The sequence below is a fragment of the Ambystoma mexicanum genome, chromosome 7p (genome assembly GCF_040938575.1).
Source record: "Ambystoma mexicanum isolate Mex_15411 chromosome 7p, UKY_AmexF1_1, whole genome shotgun sequence".
Classification (NCBI taxonomy): Eukaryota; Metazoa; Chordata; class Amphibia; order Caudata; family Ambystomatidae; genus Ambystoma; species Ambystoma mexicanum.
The window spans coordinates 50,766,127-50,792,171 of record NC_090939.1 but is presented as its reverse complement, the minus strand read 5'-3'; the positions used below and the strand labels follow the sequence as shown (position 1 = coordinate 50,792,171).

General features: G+C 46.9%; 1 protein-coding gene across 3 annotated transcripts in view; it reads right to left on the bottom strand.

The window, feature by feature from the left end:
• The window catches only part of SPAG17 (sperm associated antigen 17), a 1,712,709-nt gene that overhangs the window by 1,334,964 nt on the left and 351,700 nt on the right, over window positions 1-26,045 (bottom strand). For all 3 annotated transcript variants that reach the window (XM_069635754.1, XM_069635756.1, XM_069635755.1), the window contains exon 4: window positions 25,024-25,155. In XM_069635754.1, coding sequence (XP_069491855.1) covers window positions 25,024-25,155 — 132 coding nt within the window. The remainder of the gene's footprint in view (window positions 1-25,023; window positions 25,156-26,045) is intronic.

Below are 26,045 nucleotides of genomic sequence, written 5' to 3'. Positions count from 1 at the left end.
GAAATGTTTACATGCTTGTACTTAATGCACTTTTGTGTTTCAAACAGGATTTACCATGGCATCCAATGGGCAGCCTGCAACTAATAGATGTGTTAGACTTAGAGAAATGTTAGTAGATAGATTGACATATTCATACGAATGTGGTTTATCAATGTGTGTTATTGTGTTCTTCATCTCAATATTTTGCCTGGTAACATATTGGGTCATAGCGTTCATCTCTACCGAGATGAACGAGGGGGGAGGGGGGAATAACACCACCCTTGCCCCTGGAACGAATTCAATTACAACTATGCATATTAAAGAAGGTGATTTTTTGGTCTGGGATGGATCACACTTTGTATGGGGTTACTATACTACACCACCCACTGCTGCCCTGTCACAATCAAGAAATAAAGAAATGGAAAATGACACAATGTCCCTACCTGAAATATATAACAACCCCACGACCCTTCCCGCCCCGATCCAAAACAGCGATTTGCTGTTTATTGAGGAAAATGGAAAAGTAATTACGATGACAGAACGCAAGTTCCTATATGAAGAATTGGAAAAGGGGGGTGGGAAGGAGAAAGGGGGGCCTATTCTTTCACCTATCGAAACTACAAGGTACAGAAGGAGGGAGAAAAGTAGGCGGAGAAGAGAGACAAGTAGAAGGGGGTATGATGAGTATTATGGGTTAGGATTAGACAAGATGGAAGACCCACGACACCCCCACCAAGCAAATAAATGGTATGCAGATATGAGTACAACAGCCAAACAGACAACCAATGAAAGCTGTTATGTCTGTTCGCTCATCCCCCATGCATCAGGCACACCTAAAGTGTTGTTGCCAAGAGAATTGCCCATTGTGGATGCCCAATGTCTCCTTCATCTCACGCTGTGTAGAATAAAGAACACCTTCCAAGCACACGATGTCTCTTTCAGAATGCTACAGAACAACAAAACGTGCTATTCACAAGCGTCTGGAGTGGTCTGTCTTAAAGAACCTTTCTTTGCAATACAAGGGACACTGTTTTCCGAAAACAAATGGAAAGACGAAGAAGTACTGTGCAAAGCGGAAGCACTGAGAGGTGTCCAACCAGACAAGCTGCGGTGGATGGAAAAAACGTGCTTGCCAACATGGAAAGAACACATCTCTAAACTAACATGGGTAACAGCGATGGAGAAACCCTTCAAGCTACAAAGTGAAATACAAAACGAACTATGTTTCAAGGGAGAAGGAAAAGTGGCAATGGGAACGAATAAGAACTGTAACAAAACTCTCACCATCCCAGACATGAAAAAAGGAACAGCAGCACTCATGGACACATACTGGGTATGCGGAAATCAGGCTTACTTGCACCTTCCCCAAGCATGGAGTGGCAGCTGCTCAATGGCCACTTTGCATTCAGCCCTAATGGTGATTCCAGAAAGCCACATCGACGGAAATAAAAGGGTGCAAGGAAACGTGAACCAGGATGTGACTTCTCCCACTGCAAAAGCACACCTCTATGTCCTGTCCTCCGGAGGGAAAGGAGAGGAGCTCTCACGGAACAAGCGAGCATCGAACTACATATCACAAGCATCATCCGATTTATTGGCACAGATCCCAGACAGGTATCGCCTGTTCAGCTCCGTGGAAACATTTTTTGCCTCACTAGTCTCAAGTGTCCAAGCAAGAGCAAATGCAAAATGGCTCCAGATCACACGGTGGGAACTGATTCAGTTGGCCAATGACACTGAAGAAGGGTTCAACATAATAAAGGTGGAACTACGAGCTCTGCGACTAATGACCATGCAGAACAGGTATGTTCTGGACCTGTTAACAGCGATCGATGGAGGTGTTTGCCGAAAAATAGGAAGTGCGTGCTGCACGTTCGTACCTTCCGAAGACGCAGAAAATGGGTCCCTGTCCCACGTCATCGAAGCAGTACATAACCTGGGCGAGAAGATGAGAATGGAAGGTGGAGCTGAAGATAGCTCATGGTTCGACAATATCTTCTCCTGGGTTCCCTCATGGCTTGGAATGGCAATGAAGTTCTTGATACCAACTGTGGTGATCCTCCTCGTGGTGTTCTGCCTGTGCCAGGTGGGCCTCCGATGTTGTGCTAACGCAGTCCCTAACGGTGCAATGATGATGGTGACAATGGGCAACTCTGGTGGTACAATTAAGGCGACACAAGAAGTACATGTACAGACAGGAACAGATAACACTCCCAGGTACCAGTTAGTGCCTATGTACCATGATAAGTTCATAGTAGATAAACTATGGCACACCACTATCAAAGAACCACGAGACGTGGAACTGGAATGGTATGAGGAGGTCTGGGTAGATTTGGAAGGAACTGGCGACTGTATATATTTAACCTGTACACCAGACGAGTATGCTAGAAGAGGTGAGAGCTTAAGGGGGGTGTGCAGAGCATGGATGCCTAGAAAAGGAACCCCTGCATGGGATGACGCAGTGATAGAGGAACAAGAATGTAGAAGATTGGAAGAGCTAAAGAATTCGTTACTTTAGTAACGAAAGGGGGGAAATGTAGGGGAGGACTGGCCGCGAGGCCCTCCTCACCTGCAGCCTTCTCCCCAGGTGAGGACCATGACTCGGTGGGCGTCCCCTCATGCCACCCGGGCCCAGGTGGAGGAGGGTTCACCCGCCGACGACATTGCCCACACGTATCCTTTCCTTGCATTTACCAAAATTCAGTTAGGCCTAGAAGCCATCTTGTCCAGCAAACATGGCGTGAGTTCAGCACACTGTAACGAGGCCCCCACCTTTGGAGGGCCTTTCATGCATCTCTGCCGCAGCAGCCCTGGTAGATCCGCTGCGAGCGCGTTCCCATGAGAAAGTCGGATATGAGCTAAACCCGAGATGCCAACACTAACATTTTATCATTCACAATGTAATATTGCACCCCGCATGACCTGGTCCGCGAGGCCGGGGTGACGGGGAAAAAGCTGAAGCATCACTATCTGAAGAAAGTAGAAAACAATTCAAGTATTGGTATTAACGACCTACCTCTGTTTAAACAGATCCTGTAAACTGTGAATAAACCATAAAAATGTAACGTTATATGATATCACTCCAGGTCTGGACTAGTGCTGCTATAACCACAGAGAAAGATGTTGACCAAACGTGTAACCTCTATCTGTATAAGTGTTCTTTCAATATTATGTAGAAACCTGAACTCATATATGTTTTCTTAATCACCCAAAGCGGCGAGCATCAATCTCTGTAGGCCATAACCTAGAACTACCTCGTATAACGTCTAATGTACATACAATACGCACACAATGTAGTGAATATAATGTTAGGTAATGAAAAGGTACTGGAACCGACTGTATTAAAGAAATGTGTAACGAAATTGAAATATATATGTGTGTCTAAATAACATCGAAATAAGGCAGAACATTATAAAAATTCTGCATTCAAAAGTCAGCAACGCACGAGGAAAAGACCTTTGTGAATATATGCAAGGCCATTCTCCCTCCCACCCTACCAAGCCTGCCAGATAAAAAAGCTAAGACTTGCGCCGCGCTCCCTCACCTCCCCCAACCAAGCTGGAGTTACTTCAGAGAGTCAGAGGCCCCGGTACCGCAACCAAGGCCACAGCCCGCCACCTGTGTTATTTACAGCACGGTAATAAACCCACGTTTGAATCCACTGATCTACCAGCACCCTCTCATAAATCCCACAAACCCCCCTAGACCCCCCAAGAATCATGACCCCGTGCAAGGACGACCCCCATCATTGGGACAAGACACAGAGACCCATTTATATAATAACTTCTAACGCGGCAGACAGACATGTATCATTCGGCCCAGGCCCCAGAGCCCAGTCCCGCGACCTAAAATACCGGTCAATAGGACACAGGTAAATCTCACCCCAACCGACAACCACCAGACCTCTCACAAGGTGCATTCCTCATGTGTTGCGTTTATTTTATAAGATAAACTGCTGAGCGATTTATTGATGAACTTAAATGTCGTTTTTTGAATAACTGCATTGTGCATGGCCTAGGGCAAACGAGACAGGAAAGGTATTCGTCATTGTCACAGGCTGCCCCAGCATACCAACACCGCGCGGATGACCTCAAGCTGGCCTGCCAGGCCCAACCCAACCCACGAGGCTGACCAGTGACGTCTTCACGCCAAGACCAACCACGCTGCAGCAACACCTATAGTTAGTCGACGCCACCCAATCCCAATTAACTTGTGCCCCCTATAGTGTGTAGGTGCTGATGACGTTTTTTGTATTAGAAATACGCCTGTCTTTGCTATTGTCAGACAGAGCGCTCTCGGAGGTTGCAGAGTTCTTTGCATGCCCTATTCTTGGATAAACTCCCACTTACGCTCACCCGCACTCTGTCTTGGCCTTATTCCCACTACGGGAGAGTCCTTTATTGTCTCTCATTGCGGGGAGGATCGTGCTGAAATTGGGGGCGCTTCCTTTCACAAGTCTGTCAGGAAATTCCATCAGGCAAAAAAAGGACACAAAGAGCAAGGACAGATTCAAGAGCCATGTAATGGTTTAGATCAGAGGGAGGTTTTACTGCCCAGAAGTTTATACACAAGGCGATAGCTGCCTTTGTTTGCTATTGTGTGTACAGGAGCAATTCCTTGGTTGTGTTATGTTATTTGGCATTTATGTAGCACTCTATATATCATTGGTATGACCTCAAAGCGCTGGCAGGTTGAACGTCCTCGGGACCGTAGTCCAGATCAGTTGAGAGAGGAAGGTGTAGAAGGGTGCATGGGTGCACCAGTTATGTGTGCAGCAGATGTAATTGCCTGATGGTAGCTGCATCCTAGCATTAGGTGTGGTGCTTTCGACATCAGTTGAATGTGTGCAGTCTGGCGGGTGGCCATGCAGACTGGTTCTGGCTGCGTTAGGCCTGAAGGACGCTTATGAGGGCAGCTAGGCCAGCTTGTCATGGGTTATAACTGCGTTTTATTAGAGTGATGAGTTTTTAATGGGGTAGTGTTCGTATGTGAGCAGCTAGGCCAAATTGATCGAAGGGTATAGCTACACTCTAATTGTGTGATGGTGTAGAGCAGAGAGTAAGCATAGTGGTATGCAGAAGGAGTGTTTGGTGGAGTTAGAATCTAAGGAGATCGATATTCTAGATTCCCAGCGTGGGCCGTTTGTAGCAAATCACTAGGAGTATTCATTAGCTACATTACTCGCGATCACGTCGAGGCAATTAGTTGTCGGATGCTAGGTTAGTCGCTAGAGAATGATTGTGGTTGGTATTATGGAAAGAGCCATGTCTTTAGAGCTTTGCAGAACGTCGTATAGTCTTGGGTGTGACGAATATGAGGGGGAAGCGAATTCAACAGAGTTGGGGCCAAGGTTGAGAAGGCAGACCCTCCAATCCTGGCAAGTTAGCAGCTGGAATTACAAGAATGAGGGCGGTGCTTGATCTTAGGGTGCGAAATGGGAGGCAAGGTTTTAACTTCTCTTGTAGGTATAATGGGCCAGACTTGTGCACAGCTCGGTAAGTGATGCATAGGGTCTTGAAAGTGGTCCTTCGTCCGACCGGGAGCCAGTGGAGGGTTCGGAGAGCTGGCGAGATGTGGTCTCTAGGACCTAGGGCAAGGAATAGTTTTGCAGCAGCGTTTTGGGTTCTTTGGGGTTTGTTGAGTTGGTATGCTGGGGCTCCTAGGTATAGGGAGTTGGCATAGTCCAGTCTCGACATCACAAGAGACATAACTGCGGCAAGTCTGTTCGGGAAAGAGAGGTAAGGAAAGATACGTCTGAGAAGTTTGAGGTGATAGTGACAGCATGTTGACATGTTGTTGATCTGACCGGCGAGGGTTAGGCCTGAGTCCATAGTGCAGCCTAGGTTTTTTACTGTGTCGGGGTGAGGGGGGAGCAGGTGGGCTGAGTGACGTGGGCCATGGGAGCAGATGAGGTAGAAGGGCCGAGTTGCTGCACACCATGATTTCAGTTTTAGTTGGGTTCAAGAGGAGGTGGTCTATTGTCATCCATCAATCAATATCTGGAAGATAGGCTTTGAGGTCAGGGTGGGTGTTGGTGCCCGATTTGGGGATTCTTAGGATGATTTGGGTAATAGGGGCAAAGTCATCAGAGAACCAGGTTTCGGTGATGAAGACGAGGTCAGGCTTGTCAGAGGACAGGAGGTCAAAGATGCTGTGTCCGTTTCTTGTTACAGAGCAGGCATTAAAAAGCATGCAGTTCCCTTTGTGAGGAGGTGAGGTCTTAGTGGAGGACAATGCAGTCAGAGCATGAGGAGCGTGGGAGCTTGGAGGGGAGGTGGAATATTCAGGATCGCTGAGACAAGTTGAGGTGGGTTTGGGGGGGCAGGGTGTCAGTGGATTTTGAGAGATGGGAGAATGGGATATGTCGATGGGGGCTGGTAAGAGTAGGTGGGCGGAGGTGGATATGTGAGAGGTGTGGGGAGCGCTGAGGGGGTGGGAGGTGTCAGAGTAGAGTAGAGAGAGGATCTATACTTCAAGAAGCCTAATGCAAATGGAAGTCAAGACTCGAAGAGCGCTTTTACAGGAGCTGGTTAACATCTCATAAAATCATTGTTGAGCAAGATCGTGCAGAATTAATGATGACGCTCTTGTTAACAAAAAAAACCCGGGACATTTGCAAAATCTTGAATATGTGCCATGTGAACAGTCTAAATTCGACCCAGAACACCATCTTTGGAGACATTTGTTGTAAACACTTTTTTGAGGTGTTTAACAGCCTATTCCCAAAGTCTGCTTTACACCGAAAAGAAGAATCTGTGTCCTGGAATGTGATGATGTCATAGGTCGACATAATTCGAGCAATCACGCTGCTAAAAAATTCTCGTGCTGCCGGCCCTGACATGATTAGCAATGCGATGCTAAAAAAAAAAAATCTTCTAACTTGGGCTCCTTTCATCGAATGCCTCGTCAAGAAAATTGCCACCTCTAGCAAAATTCCAGAGTCATGGCAAACAGCTATAGTGGTCCCGATTCATAAGAAGGGGGGCTGGGATATTCCAGGGAATTATCGCCCCATCGCCCTTCTTGACTCTATTGGCAAACTCTTTGGCTCCAATCTAAGATCAAATTTGGTGAATTGGGCCCATGAGGCTGGAATTCTCGATGAACGGCAAACTGGCTTCACAAAAGAGGTAGGAGTTGACGTAAATCTTTCAATCCTAACAATTTTGAAACTGAAATCTCTGAAAGCCAGATCTAAACTCCACTTAGCCTTCATCGATATAAAACAAGCCTTCGATGGCATCAACCGTGACTTACTCTGGTCAAAACTGATCAAATGGAATTGCCCAGCCAATATTCTAAATCTAATAATCGCTCTCCACACAAATATGTGCCTCAATAAAAATGGAGACCTAACAGCCACCATTCCTACAGCAAGAGGAGTCAAGCAAGGGTGCCCCCTTGCTGCCGACTTGTTCAAACTTTTCTTGGCAGACCTACCTATTCATCTTGCCGAAGCGCATAGCTAGCCGCCTAAAATAAATCAGACTCCCGTAAGATACATTCTATGACAAGGCGGAGGCGAGCATTATGCTTATCTCTTTAATGTGCCAGCAACACAGCCATTCAACGTTTAATAAACTTTTACAAAAATAAATGTTTCTTTGCTTCCATGAAAAAAGAAATCTTTAGTTTTAAAGTTTAGAGTTTGTAGAGACTCTTCCCTGGTCTCCTACAAGTCCCATGAGCCCCCTGGTGCTCAGTAGTTCTTCCTCCACCAATCCGGAGTCTGACACCCCTATAAGGACTCTCCCCACTAGGTCCTTTCCTCTTTCTTTTTACTGCCAGCATACGGAGATAAGTGATTTATTTTCTCTCAGTATGAACATACTTTTAGGGTATTTTCCTTTCATGAATAGGAAAGTTATCTATACATAACGTGAGCGCAGCGCATATTTATTAAAAAAAAACAAAAGAAAAAAAATGTAGATATTTATACTTAAGTAAACTTCGATTATTACCTTGTAAGCGAGCGGCGCTCCGCGTGCGCTTCAGTTCACTCTCATGCGGTTCAGCTGACCCGCGTTGTCATCCGCGTTCCAGTTAGTTCGAGAGCTGAGGAGGTGGAGCCGGAGCCGCAGGCGCTCTCGCCCGTGTTAGGCATCCGGCCCGCTCCTCAAGGCATCGCATGGCAGGCGTGCGTTAGGACCCTGAAGGAGTGGGAAGTTGTAAGCCTTCCCGTCGTTCCCCAATCCCTTCCAGCATTTTCCTTTCATCGCGTACGAGAAGGGAGTGCTGCGTGTTATCTGTGCCCTATCTGCTTTTCTACAAAAAAAAAAAAAAACGAATTAGACTGGATCCCTGATACGGAGAGCGTCTGCATTGAGAGGCAAATATATTAAATAAAATAAAAAGAAATTGTCTTTACAGCAGCACGTGTCTCCAGAAGGCCTTCACATTGAGTTGCCTCTTTTAGTGGGCCTCATTCAGTCGAATGTAAGGTACGTTAGCTTTGCTAACTCAAGGAAGTTATGGCCCATTATCAAGATGGAGAGCACTCCACATCTCCTGATTATTCTGAGGAAGAGTGGGAGGAAGAACCCACTCATCAGGAAACAGAACTGTTACTCGTTTTAAAAAAGTACTAGGGGACACCCTATCTGTAGCTGTTTCCGAGGGCGTACAACCAATTGCCCAGAGATTAGACATGCTGGAAGCATGGATTTTGCAAAAAGATCAGAAATCTCCCAATAAAAAGAGGGCGCTTAGCCCCGGCGAAGGCACATCGACTGGACACCCCCATAAAGGGGTTGAACAGGGGTGTAAGGCTCGGAAGAGCTCTGACTCTTTGACCCCCCCGAGCAAGGAAAGGAGGGTACACCAAGACCCCCACAAGGCAGACGACGATCCCGTCGCAAGATTGAAGAAGGCCTTCCTGGCAAAATCAACAGATTGCCAACCCAGACCCCCTAGCCCAGGGGTGAATATTCTCGGGGACATAGACCAGGGCTACTCGCCCGATGACGAAGCAGAAGAGGATGATGAACCCTCAGGGCACACAGCAGTAGATGAAGTAATACTGGATCAAGAGGAAGACACGAACGATATGTTAGACTCGGATACTATTAGGCATCCGAAATCTAAGGAGTGGGTTCCTTCCCCAAAGGTAGCGCTTTACATGGCACAGCATATACGCAAGCCGCTCGACAGAGAAGTAAGGTCTCGCATGAGATCGGAATGCCCCCGTCCGGATCTCCCAGATAAGTTATCGGAAACCCCAGATTTAGACCCAAAGATGGTTACTTTCGTGACAAAGTCTGCCAAAGATATCAGGAAAGGTGTAGACAGAGCCTGGCGAGGGTGCCAAGATAAAGTCCTTGATTTAGCAGGCCCATTGGCAAAAATTATGGACCTGGCGGAGCAAGCCAAAGACACGGGTTCCCCCATTGATCCTCTAGTCCTAGCGAACTGGGCACAGAGGGCAATGTGCTTCCTAGGGAATGCCAACTGCGCCCTCTCGTCAGAGAGGAGAAGAGGGGTGCTCTTAAAGATCGACTCAAAGCTAAGCGACCTATCGTCTTACGAAGCGGGCCAAGGAGCGAAAGGCCTCCCAATTTGTAGGAACGTATTCAGCCCTCGAAAAGGCCCAGAACTCCATCAAAAGAATTTTTCCGGGGCGAGTTTTTGCTGGGACCGGACGCCAGAGGGGTCGGGCGTCTGGTCGATACTCCTATCATCGCAGACCCCAAGGAAACAGAGCACAATATTGGGAGGGAAGACAGCAAGATTCCTTCTCCCCTCCCGGCCGAGGTTCCCAAGAGGTCGCAGACAAAGAGGAGCCTTCAAGCAGGCAGGCGCCACTGGCGGTGAGTACACCAATTATACAAGTGGGGTGCAGGACCCTGATATTTCTGAACGCTTGGCGCGCATTGTCCAGCGATGCTTGGGTTTTACACCCGTAGCAGGTTTGCGCATATAATCTCTAGGCGACCCCTTTCAAGCCCAAGCGCCGCAAGCTATTCACCTAACAGCACAGGAAGCAGCGCTTCTTCAGAACGAGCTAGTAAAGCTTCGCCAGAAAAATGCGATAGAGCGCGAGTTGCAGTCTTCCCCGGGGTTTATAAGCAACATTTTTCTCGTGCACAGAAAAGAAAAAGTGCGCCCGGTTATCAATCTAAAGAGCCTAAATGAATGGTTAAAATACAATCACTTCAAGATGGAGGGAATCCATCTTCTCAGAGACCTTCTGCGTGTGAGAGATTGGTTAGCACGTCTGGATCTGAAAGACGCATACCTCACAGTGCCCATAGCAGAAGACCACCGCCGATACCAATTACAGCCACTTCAAAGAGTAGAATTCCTAGGTTTCACCATAAACACAGTAAAAGCAACTCTGGAACTTCCGAACCAGAAAGTAAAAGCAATAAGGAAGGAGATCAAGTCAGTCCTAGCAAAAAAGGCCATCTCGCTACGATATCTAGCCAGAATAGTGGGACTTCTAGCAGCTTCTGTCCAAGCGATTTTCCCAGGGCCCCTACATTACAGAGCCCTCCAGAGACTCAAGATCAAACACCTGCAAGGAGGTTTAGGGTATCATCAGCTAGTTACCTTAGACAGCGAGGCAATTTCAGAGCTTCACTGGTGGCTGCAAAACATGGAAGCCTGGAACGGTCGAGCCATCTTTGGCGACGTTCCAGATATTACTATAGAATCCGACGCGAGCAGAGCCGGATGGGGAGCAAGGTGTGGGCAATTAGAAACAGGAGGGAGATGGTCAGAGAACGAGTTACAGCTCCACATAAACTGTCTCGAGCTTCTAGCAGGCTCCTTTGCAGTTCAGTCTTTCACCAAAGACAGAGTCAAATGTTCAGTGCTGCTGAGGATGGACAACATCTCCACAGTACGATACATAAACAAACTAGGAGGTACCAGATCGAGAATGCTAGCGGAACTAGCGAAAGATTTCTGGCACTACTGCCTTCAACACCAGATAGCAGTAGCGGCGGATTATCTTCCAGGAGCCCAAAACGAAGTAGCAGACTGGAATTCCAGATACCTGACAGATTCCAGCGACTGGAAGCTGCTTCCCCAAGTTTTCCTCAAATTAGATCAATTATGGGGTCCATTACACGCAGATCTGTTCGCATCCAGACTGAATGCTCAGACAGTCAAATACTTCGGCTGGAGGATGGACCCGGGGGCAGCAGGGACAGATGCATTCCTCCAGTCATGGGCGGGAGCAGTGCACTACGTGTTTCCACCCTTCATAATGATCACGAGACTTCTAGCGAAGGTTCGCAGAGACCAGGCAGAGCTAGTTCTAGTGGTTCCCCTTTGGAAATCTCAGCCTTGGTTCCCAGTAGCGATGGAACTTTCCTCGGATTTCCCGAGGAAGATTCCTCATCGGCCGGATCTCCTCCTCAGCCCAACCGGCCAGAGCCATCCTTTGATAGAGACGGGCTCCCTGCAGTTCATAGCCTGCCGAATTTCATGGAGAGATGGGAACTGCCAGGAATTTCGCAGATCGCTGCGGACTGTATCAGAGATTCCTGGGCGCCTTCCACCTTTAGAAGCTATAGTTCGGCATGGGATGCCTGGGCTAGATGCTGCTCAACCTTACAGTTGGATCCAGTTTCTGCACCTATAGTACACGTCCTAAATTTCTTAGCAGGCAAATTTCTCGAAGGGTGCGCGTACAGGACCTTGGGAGTCTATAAGTCAGCTTTATCCGCAGGACATGCGAAAGTGGAAGGAGCACCAGTAGGTGAACACCCGGCAGTCCACAGGCTTTTGAGAGGAATCAAGATGAAGAGGCCGCCAGAGCCCAAGTATTCTTCTCTATGGGACGTCCGTGACGTTCTCAGATTGTTTTCTAGCTGGCCAGAAAACTGCCAACTGTCCAAGGGAAGCTAGCGATGTTACTCTGCCTAACAGCATGCAGGAGGGTTTCAGTCGTGAAAGCCTTGGAGATAGATAGAAAGATCTTTTATCCGGAGGGTATAGCCTTTACCATAGTGCAAAGGACTAAATCAGATTCCAGAGTGATCTCCTACCCTTATTTCCCCGAAAACTCAAAACTATGTGTAGCGAAACGCATTAAAGATTATGAGACAGCGACTATGCTGATTAGGCTGCAAGGCGTTACCCAATTACTAATAGCGTGCAGGAAACCTCACCATGCAGTGGCTACTGCGACAATAGCTCGATGGGTGAGGGAAGGGCTGGCATAGATTTAACGATATTTGGAGCACATTCTGTTAGAGGCGCCATGGCTTCTAGAGCCTTCTCCGTAGGTGTGTCCTTGCAAGACATCATGAAAGCAGCAGATTGGTCTTCAGAATCCACCTTTAAGACTTTCTATTTTAAGCCAGTTTCAGAGATGGCTAGTAGGGTGGTTCAGAGCTTTGAACAAGCATAATGCTCGCCTCGGTCTTGTCATAGAATGAAGATTGCCCATGCTAACTGCACTGGTCAGTTTTGATTCTATTAAAGACAAGGAGGCGAGCATTATATCCCACCCAGATGAATGCGAGGAAGTTATTATGCTATTGAAAGTATTTGATACCAAAGCTGTTATCAGTACATCGCATACCCCCCTCATTGTTATATCTCTGTTTCTCGTAGGAGGCGAACAGAAGCCTGCATGAAGATGCCGGATTCTAATGGAAGCGAGATCAGTTGTCCCGTTGGACCTTTTGGATAGCAAACTGCGTCCCCAGTTGTCTCAAGGGGAAAGTTGATATTGGACAGTTATACAGACTCAGTGGTTGCGGCGAGCAAAGAAAGAGGAAAGGACCTAGTGGGGAGAGTCCTTATAGGGGTGTCAGACTCCGGATTGGAAGGAGGAAGGACTACTGAGCACCAGGAGGCTCATGGGACTTGTAGGAGACCAGGGAAAAGTCTCTACAAACTCTAAACTTTAAAACTAAAGATTTCTTTTTTCATGGAAGCAAACATTTATTTTTGTAAAAGTTTATTAAAAGTTGAATGGCTATGTTGGTGGCAAATTAAAGAGATAAGCATAATGCTCGCCTCCTTGTCTTTAATAGAATCAAGACTGACCAGTGCAGTTAGCATGGGCAATCTTCATTGCCTATGCCGATGACCTGGTTTTGATTGATAAAACTCAGATTGGTCTCCAACGTCTGTTGCATTGTCTCAATGACTATTTATCCATCAATGACCTTTCAATCAATCCTGAAAAAACTAAAATCATATCAATTGGCCCTGTGACTAGCAGGAAGGACAGACATTTTAGGTGGTCTGTCGGAGGTCATCCTCTGGTCTCAGTCAAGTCCATACGCTATCTGGGAGTCCAGTTCAACAATTCAATATGCGAACAGCAGTGGGTCAATGATTTGAAATTGAAGTCCTCAAGATTAGCCCTCCAAGCCAGGAAAATAAACAAAAGCTTTGGCAAATTCTCCTTAAAACCGACCTTAATGTTCTACCTGCAAAAAGTAGTTCACATACTTACTTTTTGTGCAGAAGCAAGCTGGCATATTGAGGAGCAAACATGGAACCAATTGGAGGGTCGCTTTTGGAGACGTGCCCTCAACTTGCCACCATGTGACCCAATCACATCTATACAACATGAACTTTCACTAAACTCCTTGTTTAGTCATGTGGTTTGGAAATCTATTTCACTTATGCGAAAGATGATAGCGGAAAGCAAAGTGCCAGCGTACCGCATTTTTACAATCTGCCCCGAAGCAAACTCTAGCTGTCTTTTGGACCAATGGCAGTCAAGAGTACAATTGTGGGACAATGCTGCAGCAATCAGCAATTTTGATTTGTTTATCAGGCCACAACACACCAAAAGAAAATTTGAGGCTTGGGCCTGGATGATCAACTTAGTAAAACGTGATAAGATGGCCTCAAATACCCGGCTGAGTTCTGGCCAAAGAAAACTAAACTTACAGCCCTCCTACTTGGTCTGTTGCTACTCTCGCTACTACCGTGAACAGTTTCTAAGATTTCGATTAAATATCTTGAGCTCGAAAGAAATCTTATGGCAAAGAAAAGATCCCTCCATAAAAGACAACCACTGTCGCTTTTGCTCAACAGCTGTCGAATCACTAAAACATCTAATAGTGGAATGTTTGGCAACTCGTGACTTACGCATTTTACATCTTGGGCAATTCGAACCCCTAGATGGGGATATGACCACCTGGTGGTGTATGATCTCTTCCGGCAAGAACGTCAAACACGTCTGTGCGATTGTTATCTACCTAAATGCGCTCTTGAAGTCCCCTTTGTTATCTACGTCTTCAAATCTGATGGATTGTGGGACCCTCGACCCTAGTGCTTCCATTGACACTTAGCCATGCGAATAGCATGTTAACTGTTGGTCATAATCTGATGTATTGATGGAATGAAATTTTGAAACAAAAGTTTTTTTCTTAACGTAAAAAAAACAGTTTTTTTTCAAATAAAAAATAAAAGTAGAGAGAGGATCAGTAGGAGTGGTTTGGGCGGCTAGATTTTGAAGTGAGTCTGATGGGGGTTCTGGAGTACAGGGAGAGACGTCAAGAGAGACGGGGTGGAAACTGGGCAAGTGGGGGGAGTGTGAGTGGGTAGGGGAGGGAGAGGATGGGTTGAGGCAGAAGTGGTGAGGAGTAGAGAGTCGAGGAAGTGGACCAGTCACCTTTCTGCATTTCGTGGGTTTGGTGCTATATGGGTGTGAGAAAGGCTGGGGGGGTTCGGAAGGGGATGGAGATGAGGCTACAGTGCTAGCGGGGGTGAGACGTGCTGCTTTCAGAGAGGGGAAGGGCTATGCAGGGGGAGGTTTGTTGGCGGGGTCGAGAAGGGGTTATGGGGAAGAGGGTGGCAGGGGAGGGTGGGCGAGAGGGTGGTGAGTTCTCTGGTGGGCTAAGGGGGAGGGACAAGGCAGTAGTGGGTATTGGAGGGGAGGGAATGGTGTTCCTTGGAGGGTGCAGGGGGACCATGGGATAGCAGGTGGATTCACGCTGTTTGGAGCGGCAGAGGGCTCCCCTGGCTTGGGAGTTTGATAGGGGGATGTGGTGTCTGGGCGAGGGGTACCAGGGTGTTCTGAATAGGCGTCAGAGGGAGGGTGGTATTTGAAGAGTTAGGGGGGGAAGGGTGATGGGAATTGGCATTTGAGGAGGGAGGTGTTTGGCATGCCAGAGGGCCCCTCTGATTTTGGAGTTGGACGCGGGGCAGGGATAGGAGGGAGGGCGGGAGGCATCAGGTTGTATTGAAGTACAAGGGGAGGTGTCTTGGGTTGTGATTAGGAGGGGGGAGGAATGGGGGGTTCACGAAGGTGGGTGCAAGAGCGCAAGCCATGGGCCGCGAGGGGTGAGCGAAGTGGGCGGGGTGGGGAGAGGCTGGGGTGGGTTATTGCCAGGAGGGGTATAAAAGGGGTGGGTCGCAAAAGTGGGTGCTAGAAGGCGTGCCATGGACAGCGAGGGGTGAGCTATGGGGGGCAGAATAAAACACAGTAATGTCTCAGTCAGAATAAGACACCGTAATCTCGCAGGCAGAGAGAAACAGTAGTATCTCAGGGTAAATGAAACAGTAATATCTCAGTGGTTAACTTCTATATGTGTCATAGTAATATGTTGGGCAGAGAGACAATAATATCTTGGGGAGGATGAAACAGTAATATCTCAGGGGGGTAATTTCTAGATGAGACACAGTATAAAACACAGTAATATATCAGGTAATTTCTAGGTGCGTTGGGCAGGCAGAATAAAACACAGTAATGTCTCAGGCAGAGAGAAACACAGTGATATTTCAGGGAGAATGAAACATAGTAATATCTCCCGGGGTACCTTCTAGGTGTGCATCTGGTCAACAGGAGCGATTTCTAGGTGTGTGGGGCAGGTAGAATAGAACACAGTAATGTCTCAGTCAGAATAAGACACAGCAATATCTCAGGCAGAGAGAAACATCATAATATCTAAGGGAGAATGAAACCGTAATATCTCAGGAGGTACCTTCTAGATGAGACGCAGTATAAAACACAGTAATATCTCGGGTAATTTCTAGGTGTGTTGGGCAGGCAGAATAAAACACAGTAATGTCTCAGGCAGAGAGAAACACATTAATATCTTACGGAGAATGAAACACAGTAATATCTCAGGTGGTACCTTCTAGATGCAAATCTGGCCAACAGGAGCAGTTTCTAGGTGTGTGGGACAGGTAGAATGAGGCACATTATTATCACAGGAACGATTGAACACAGTACTGTCTCTCATGGTGTTTTCTACAAGCAGATCTGGGCAAGTCAGGTAGGTAATTAGTTACACTACTGTCACAGTAGGTACCTCTAGGTGTGAATCAACGCAGCGAGAGAGGGTTTGCTAGAAATCAGCATGAACAGTTTCTTAAAATGTGGCGCAGGCCAGCATGCACAGTGTTTGGATATTTTTCTGAAATGGCAGAGCTTCCAGGGTAGAGTAATTGCTATACCCCTGCCTCAGCCACATCTACTTTGTTAGTCGTTGATGGCTGGCAGCTGGCTTCCCCTGCCGACACCTGCATACACGATATGGAGCCGCCTCTGTAGGAGTCACCCTTTGCCTTGGGCCCTTCGTCGCAGGGGCTGCACAGGCAGAGGACTGCTCCGGAGAGGTCAGTTATGACCTGGGTGGAGAGCCAATCAGGGACGGTGGGCGGGCTGGGAGGCGGGAGGTGGAGGGGAATCAGGAAGCTATGCACAGGGGGAAAAGGAGGGAAATGCGAGCACAGGGGGGGGGCCCTTCTCATTGTTGCTACTGTAGGTATTGAGGTCAAATACCCATGTAACCCGGAAATGTGCCTTGTGTTATGATCACATGTCCAAGTTACCATTATTTGTTGGGGTTTGCTAGGATAGGTTGACTTAAGACATACAAAATGTTGTGACTGTCATCAAACACTAAGGTATTTGCATTATTGCAAGGTGTTCACGCATATTGCTAGATTTTTACATTAGACAACTGCAACTTGCACAATTTACCAGGTATTTCAAAATGTTAGTCTTGTAGTTGCAACATACAACCGTAATTTCATTATTTTTAAAGAGCTTTGTGTAGATAGCCCACTTCCAAGCTCTGAATTAATCAGTGTTATTTTTATCCACATAAGGTGCTGGATTCATCACCCTTGGAAGGATGAAGGGACTAGTCGGCCCAACCAGTGTTTCAAACCTGTCACATGGCACTGTCCCATTCTCAAAATTAGCATGTTTTTTATGAGCTATTCATCTAGTGTGCAGGCATTAGCCAGAAGTAAGCATTATATGCCCAGTCACTCTCACCATTAGGCAGCTGTTGCCATCACATGCCTAAGTAGCAGTACTCCTGCCATTTTCTAGGTCTGGCGTCTGCAACCTGTGGCTCTCCAGATGCTTGTAGTACAAGTCCTACCAGTCCCAGCCAGCAGAATCCACGGTGAGGGATCATGGGGCTTGTAGTGCAAAACATCTGGGGAGTGGGAGATTGCAGACCCCTGTTCTAGGCAATGGCATCTTAAACCAGGGTACTCTCTCCTTATGCCAGGTTTTGCCATCAAATGCTAAGGCACCAACACCATTTGGCCAGGGACGTCATTTGGGGGTTGCCAGGGGTGGAAGCTGCTCCCCCTAGACCTGTCCTTGTGGCCCTGGGACACTGGAAAAAGAGGTAGTGCCAAGAGCAGATATCTGTGTTGTACATGAATAAGGCAGTTGTAAATGCAGCTAAATGTGCCACAGCTTTTTTCACCTGGAATATAGATCTTGTTAGCTGGAAAAATAACAGGGATACGGGAATAATCATGAAGCCGCCATCACCAACAGGTTGGCAATCCATTAGTGAAGAATGCCTGAATTGTTGGGTTCAGAGGGGCACAGCATGAACGCAAATCTCATCAGTGCTTCTCATAGTCCGTTTTGCACATCCAGTGAGCCACTGGGTCTGTGATGAGAGGGGGGTGCCCCAGTGGCTCCTGCCACCAATCCTGCCCGGGCACCGTGTGACCTGACCCAGATCTGCCAGACCTGCATCACAGGCACACTGTAGATAGACCATGGTGAGATAATTTACATGAAGTTGCCCTCCGTCTTTGAAGTAAACCATCTGTTGCAGCATGCAAAAAAGAAATATATATTTAGATTCTCCAATGTCCCAACTCCCCCCCCCCTTCTACATAAATACTGGGCTGAGGAAGAGGGTGACTGAGAGCAAAGAGGCTAACCCTTACATATCTCATTGGAAATGTTTATGTTATGCAGCAATAAAGTGAATGAACTATAAAAAGCAAAGTGACCAAAATGAACCCAGAGAGAAAGGGCGGGAGAAAAAAGGTGTACGTTGCACTTTTGTGCTTTGACATCGAATTACACAGACCAAGCGACACTGGGGCAAATAACACTAGAGTGTGAGCTGAAGGGAAAGTCGAAAGTGGTGCTGCTTCGGTCTATAGTAAAAGCCATGCCCATTCGAAAGTCTTCGTCATCAGAAAAAGGTCTGAGCCTGACAGAGAGACCGGAAGTGTGATAATGTTTGGTGAAGGGAACCCCTAAAGGATGTGAATTAATGTTGGAGAAGGGAATCACTGCAAGTGTTGTGTTTGAACGGTCGAGACCGACTGAGGTAGAGCGGCGTGAACTTTTTGTTGAACTGTGTTTTGAAAGCTGGAAAGAGAGACTTTAACGTGGAAGGCCAGATGGGTCTTGATCCACGTTTTGAAGTGCCTTTGTTTTGAGAACCTGATCCAGAGTGCGTCATCCTGTCCACGAGGACCACTTTACTCTATGCTGACCAACATGTGGAGGAGAGATGACTCAGCCACATTTATTCTTTATATTCGAACACTGATTTTCCTTTGCATACATGCTCTCCTTTACACACTTTTTGTACAAGAGATAGGGCAGGCATTGGGTTTTGTTAGTGTAGGCCATGTTGATTTGGCGGATTCAACTAGGACCGTTTTATTTCTTATTTGATGGTAGAGACTACTCCCATCCTAGCTATAGGGCAAAGTAGGAGTTTTCCCAAACCCTGACCATTGAATAAAGGTTTTACAAATTGTACCTTTTGTGTCAGTGTCATACTTGTGATACCATGCCTCCCTTACAGATAGCTCAGGGGCAACACACTTGCTCTGGGAACAAGAGGATGCAGTGCAATGAGGGTTCAGTTTCTGTTGCAGTGCTTAGAAGCTGGTAGAGGCTGACATTGAGCAACATATACAGTACCAAATAAAATGGGCCTTTTCTATGGGTGATGTCATGGAGCTGCTGCTGTTTACATTTTTTTTAAACTGCAATTCCTGTGACCTGCAACACTTCCCCTCTATCTCCCATATAACAAAAGAAATTGTGGGTAACCTACCAAATAAGCAAAACAGAAAGGTGATGGCTGGAAGGTTTCAAATTATTAATAACCACTGGCACAGCTCTGAGTTTGAGGTGTGTGCTTGTAATGATTTTGACTAAAACATAGCGCCTATGTGCGCATTTTACTAAAATTCACGCTGTATCAACGGTGATGTATTTTTCTAAATCATTTTGATTTAATCTTATTCTTTTTATTTGTATGCATTTATGTATGCTTTTGGTGAATAAATAGGCCATAAAAGAGCATCTAATTGAGTGTGTGTCTGTGTGAATAATTGTCTCCCACCGTCCAAGGTTGTTTTCTCAGTTAGTACTGGGGAGAAAAATAAGCAATATATCGGTGCACTTTTTGGAAAGAAAAACAATGCTTGAGGCTCAATGTAATGGAGACTACTACTGGAGACTTAAGATGTTGTACTAGTGACTTAGAGATGTTGGGAGAGAGTGTTTGAGATGTAATGTATCGTAAGAGAGCGGACATGCATGGACTGCATATATAAGATGTTTGGGGAGGGTAATTGAGTCATACACTGTTGGGGTGTTGAAGGAGGATACTGGAGACTGAAGTTGCTAGTTTTCTTGAGGTTGATGGTGTTGGAGCATGCTGGAGGGTGGCACTGTGTAAACATGTAGGTGTTGGAGCAAGGCATTGGAGGTGTAAGGTGTTGGAGGGCGGGAGTAGGTTCCAGACATTTAAAGCTGTTGAAGGAGGGCCCTTAGTGACTCGCAGTGGATGGTGGGGTGCCCGTGGTGAAAATGGTTTGGGATATTCAGGTTCTGGGTGACTGTCTGGAGCGGGTTGCTGTCCAGTGGTTCAAAGTGCACTATTGACATGAAAATTCCTGCGTGTATTGTCCAAGTGTAAAAGCATGAAGTGGTGCAGCCTCCGATTGTCTTCTGGTTGGATTTATGCTGGTCAGTTGCGGTTTCCAGTCTGTGGCCAGACACTTGGCAGGCACTGGATATCTGCGCTTTGTAGTTTCGGCCTCTTTGAGATGCTCTGTTTAAAGTTTAGCCCGACGGGTGTACAACAGTCCAGGTTATTGTGTTGGACGTCTGCTTACATTCACAGTAATTTGGTAATATGGGCCTATACAAACTGATATTAACGCTACATATGGTGATCCATTCTTGTATACAAATGTATATTCTATTACAGTGAGATCATAACCATATTTTCCTTAGTGTACTGAGGAACAATGTTATGTGATTCCACTTCCTGTTTTGTCTTGGGTGGGGGGCCTTGTGGCATCACTTCCCATGATGTCACTTGGGGTGGGGGTCAAATGGCATCACTTCCTATGATGTCATCCGAGGTCAAGGGTCAGGTGATGTCACCACTACCCCTGACATTTTGGTGAAATGATGTCCCTGCATTTAGCAGGTATTTTCTATTAATAAAGTGTCTATTCACATCACATGGCAACATGACTTTCATCTTAGTCTACCTACTTCTCTGCTCTTCCCCAGTAACGCTTAGGAATAGCTTCAAGGCATCCTTTGTAACCTAACCTTCCTTAATAGCTGGAAAGTCCCCTCATGTTCTCCATTGCCTAACTTTACCTTTCTTTCACACCCCCCTTCCATTGTTCCGCCCCTGAGGGCTGTGTTCACAGTGAAGAGAGCTATGGACACTTGCCACACTTTGAATTGAAAGGACTCTTTTTGGAAGAATAGATTATGCTGCAGCAGCAACATCTAGGAGAGTGCCCCTCATTTAGGCAATAATTAGCAGAAACCTGGGATACGTTATTTTTCTAATTGTTATACACGTGTGTTGTCCTCTTATTAATTTGAAGTACACGTCAATAAAACACTATTTAAATTGCAATGATTTAATGAGGGTGGAGAGGGGGTGGCGAGCGGGAGCAGCAGTAGAGGAGCAACTGAGAGGCTTGAAGCTGCCGTCATAGCGCAAGCTACGTGAATTGGGGCAGGGAGGTCCTTGGCAATGTGCAGGAGTTTAGCCGTGTGGGAGATGGGGTCTAACATCGCAGATATAGGTAATTCAATCTCCAGTCGGATGGCAACATGGAGAATCTAGACTCAGTTGTGGGTGCCATAGCACCAAGAGCGATTTAAATGGAAGACTTGCCAGCCAAGATTGGGGAGACCCTGATCCCACAGTACTCGGGAAGTAGGCGAGTTCTTCCTTACTGGCAACCTCATGTTTGATTCTGACTGCTGCGCGGGCATTCGGGGTTGTGAGAACCTAGTGCGTTTCCCCCAGGTTATTCCCGGGGATCCCAAACTCAGGTGGCCGGGCAAGGACCCCTGCTCCTGGGCACCGGTCCTGGGGCCAAACGAATGAGGGAGAAGCAACTGGGTCGGGGTTCCTTGGGTACTGCAGGAGGAATGCCCTTGGGCGAAATGTGTCTCTCTTACACCTTCACCCGCCCTCCGCTCTATCCTGAGGGGTATTGCCAACCTTGTCCCATTTCCTCCTACACAAAACTTACATCTACTAGGAGGAAAAGGAGACACACACAAACCCCCCTTTTACCACAATATACTTTTACCGATTTCCCAAACAACAACCCATCAAACGCTGTAATACTTACTCAAGAATACTACAACTCCCATAACCCCTTGCTTTCCTCTCCCCGTCCCTCTGACTATTTTTCTTTATACTCCCAGTCTGATTTTGCAAAACACTACAGCTCCCGAAATCCCTGCTGTTCATTCCATGACCCAAGTTATAAACCCAAGTAAAGGAAAACAGACCATGGAAGAAATACCTCTAGTTTCACCCTGAGGTCCTATCACGATAATGAAGCCAGGCAGAGTCAGGCACCAAAACTTGCCTACCTACCCCTGCCATTCATTAACGCTACACCTGAGCATAAAAGGCACACCTGGGTACAGAGACATTTTGAGCAAGGCTGGATGCAAGGCAGAAGCGGGCTGACCGAGCTGCTGCGAGTAAGGAAAAAGGAACCTGAAAGGAAAAGGGTCTTTACAAGCTGTGGGGAAACTGCAGGAAGAACCAGAACCACGCTTCCAAATTACTGTACAAGCTGTCGAGAAACTGCAGGAAGAACAAGAACCACGCTTCCAAATTACTGTACAAGCTGTCGAGAAACTGCAGGAAGAACAAGAACCACGCTTCCAAATTACTGTACAAGCTGTCGAGAAACTGCAGGAAGAACCAGAACCACGCTTCCAAATTACTGTACAAGCTGTCGAGAAACTGCAGGAAGAACAAGAACCACGCTTCCAAATTACTGTACAAGCTGTCGAGAAACTGCAGGAAGAACAAGAACCACGCTTCCAAATTACTGTACAAGCTGTCGAGAAACTGCAGGAAGAACCAGAACCACGCTTCCAAATTACTGTACAAGCTGTCGAGAAACTGCAGGAAGAACAAGAACCAGGCTTCCAAATTACTGTACAAGCTGCAGAGAAACTGCAAGAAGAACCAGCACCACGCTTCCAAATTACTGTATAAGCTGCAGAGAAACTGCAGGAAGAACCAGAACCACGCTTCGAAATTACTGTACAAGCTGCGGAGAAACTGCAAGAAGAACCAGCACCACGCTTCCAAATTACTGTACAAGCTGCAGAGAAACTGCAGGAAGAACAAGAACCACGCTTCCAAATTATTGTACAAGCTGTCGAGAAACTGCAAGAAGAACCAGAACCACGCTTCCAAATTACTGTACAAGCTGTCGAGAAACTGCAGGAAGAACAAGAACCAGGCTTCCAAATTACTGTACAAGCTGCGGAGAAACTGCAAGAAGAACCAGCACCACGCTTCCAAATTACTGTATAAGCTGCAGAGAAACTGCAGGAAGAACCAGAACCACGCTTCGAAATTACTGTACAAGCTGCGGAGAAACTGCAAGAAGAACCAGCACCACGCTTCCAAATTACTGTACAAGCTGCAGAGAAACTGCAGGAAGAACAAGAACCACGCTTCCAAATTACTGTATAAGCTGCGGAGAAACTGCAAGAAGATCCAGAACCACGTTTCCAAATTACTGTACAAGCTGCGGAGAAACTGCAGGAACAACCAGAACCACGCTTCCAAATTACTGTACAAGCTGCGGAGAAACTGCAAGAAGATCCAGAACCACGTTTCCAAATTACTGTACAAGCTGCGGAGAAACTGCAAGAAGAACCAGCACCACGCTTCCAAATTACTGTACTAGCTGTGGAGAAACTGCAGGAACAACCAGCACCACGCTTCCAAATTACTGTACAAGCTGCGGAGAAACTGCAAGAAGAACCAGCACCACGCTTCCAAATTACTGTACAAGCTGCAGAGAAACTGCAGGAAGAACAAGAACCACGCTTCCAAATTACTGTACAAGCTGCGGAGAAACTGCAAGAAGAACCAGCACCACGCTTCCAAATTACTGTACAAGCTGTGGAGAAACTGCAGGAACAACCAGAACCACGCCTGATAAAAGTGAACAGAAAGTGCCCTTTTTGGAAGTCTGCGAAGTGAGGCCTGCTTCCCTCCCACTAACAGATGTAGTTTGGGGAGGTTCAATGAAATACCAAGTAGCAAGTTGAAAGAAACATGACACCAGAGGAACAGCAACCAGTGGCGAGTACTTTGGGGAAGTAGAACAGAGACCTGGTTGGTTTGCCGTAAAAGAAACAGTGTCCAAAACATATCGCAGGTGAACCGGCAACCACGTGTAGAGTGAAAGTGAAGATTGTTTAAAGTGCAAAGTGGATATTTTGTAGCGGAGTGGTCATGCCGTAACAAAGACAGCACAGTCGAAAGTCTCAGAATGGGAAGTTAGAATCCAACGAGTGACACTGTATCAAAGTAACGAGCTTCCGTCCAATCGAGGGGAGCTCTCAAGAAATCAGTGTGTGAAAGAGGGACACAGGTGCTTGAGCCCGACTGAGGGGAGCTTGTCGAGTGAAAGTACAATTAAAAGGATACAAATACCAGAAGGCATTGCCAAAACCGGAGGAAATGAGTAACTGTCAGAGTGGTCAGGCATATAGAGGAAACTGAAATCTATGCGGTTTCGAAGGTCTGCAACATGATGGAATCATGTGGAAGGGAAACCTCAAGTGAGTTGAAAGAAGCTATGAAAGCTATCAGTAACTGTTGCCAAATAGAACTTGGGGAAGGGAAACCCGAGTAAATTGAGAAAGAAGGAACATTTTACTCATAATTCAAAAGCAAAGAGACATTTGCAGAACTTTAGTTTTTGAACATTAAGAGAAGCTTGATTGAGACAGCCAAAAGAGGGACACATTGTCGAACTGCTTTTGTTAGACTATCCTCATTATTTAAGCAGGTTTCCAGTACACCTTTTTGTACTAGAGTTAGGGCAAGTATTAGGTGTATTGTTTTCAGTTCATTAATTTGATTAGGACTATTCTGTTCTCTGTAATGGTCGAGCTAGCTCCCGTTCTAGTGATAGAGCAAGCGAGGAAGTCTCCAACCCCGTCTCAAAATAATACAGGTTTTCTAAACTTGCTCTTTTGGTGTTGTGTTCGAGCCTTTGATACCATGGGTGTCTTACAGGGTTAAACATCCAATGTCTTCTGCCTTCTCCAGGGATCCGCCTTACCCTACAGAGATATGTGAGAATACTACACCACCCTAAAGAAGACCCTTGAAGCAGTTATCGCCTCATTTGGCCCCATTCGAAACCCCACTTTGAATGTCATGAAGAGAAGTGCGGGCATCCATGTCTTGCATCAGTTTTAGTCTATGTTTGCATGTCATGCCTGCTATCATTCTACATATGCTTCAATCTGCCCAGCTTGGCAACCAGTGACTCATTCATACATACAGGGCCATGTTGTACCTTCGCCTCCTCCTCTCTCCTCAGCTGGTCTTTCTGTTTCACGCACAGAAGCTGGAATTTCAAGAGCTTTCCAATTAACGTCAGCGGGAGAGCCTCGCCACTGGCCAGGACGACCTTCGCTGCCTCCAGAACCTGCACAGAAGAACAAAAGACAGCATTTGCACAATCGCAAGAGATCATCCGCAGTTCCAAGATGCCAAAGCCTAGCAGTGCACTTCCCTAGGTAGGCTACCAACAACCCAAGGGTAAGACACGGACAAGGAATCATTGTAAGGATAAGTGCCCACCAGGCTCCACGCTAAATCCACATATATGTTAAGACAGCTGACAGGAGTCTTTCCAAGAGAAATGATGGGAGAAAAAGAAACATCTACCCTGGACTCTGTGTGGAAGAAGGGTTTCAAACACCTTGGCTATTAATACTGAGCAAGAGTCATCTCCAGGGGGAAGGGACCCCGTAAGGCGAGCGGCATGAGCCTGGGCTGGACAGAGTGGTCATCCTGGAAGGTGGTGGCCAGGGAATCAAGGATGGGCAGGGACAAACGGAGGCTCACTGGGCATGAGCGTATGAGAGGCGCACCCGTTGGGTACGCCTGGGTGACATGTAGGGAAATAGTGGGCTGGATGAGCTGGCAGGTTTTCATTTTCTTCTAGGCATCCTAGAGGATGACGCCAAACCGACTAAACCACGACGGATGGCACAGGGAAAGGTATACTCAGCAAAAAAAGGCAAAGTTGTGCTGCCGGCCACTGCACACAACTCCGAGGAGGCCTTGCCAGCAATATTATGCAGCATTCTGGAGAGCCCAATTCCAGAAGAAGGAAGCCAGGGTGGAGGCCGCCTCTCCCCACGGATCGGCCTCCCACCAAAGCAGGCGACATGCATACTGCAGCATGGACTTTAGAAACAAGCTGAACACAACATTGATCACTACTGAACAGATTGGGTATCCCGTGGATTTGCTTTGGAAATATTTGTCTCGCCTTCCCCCGGGGTGGGGTGGGGTGGGGGTATAGGCGGG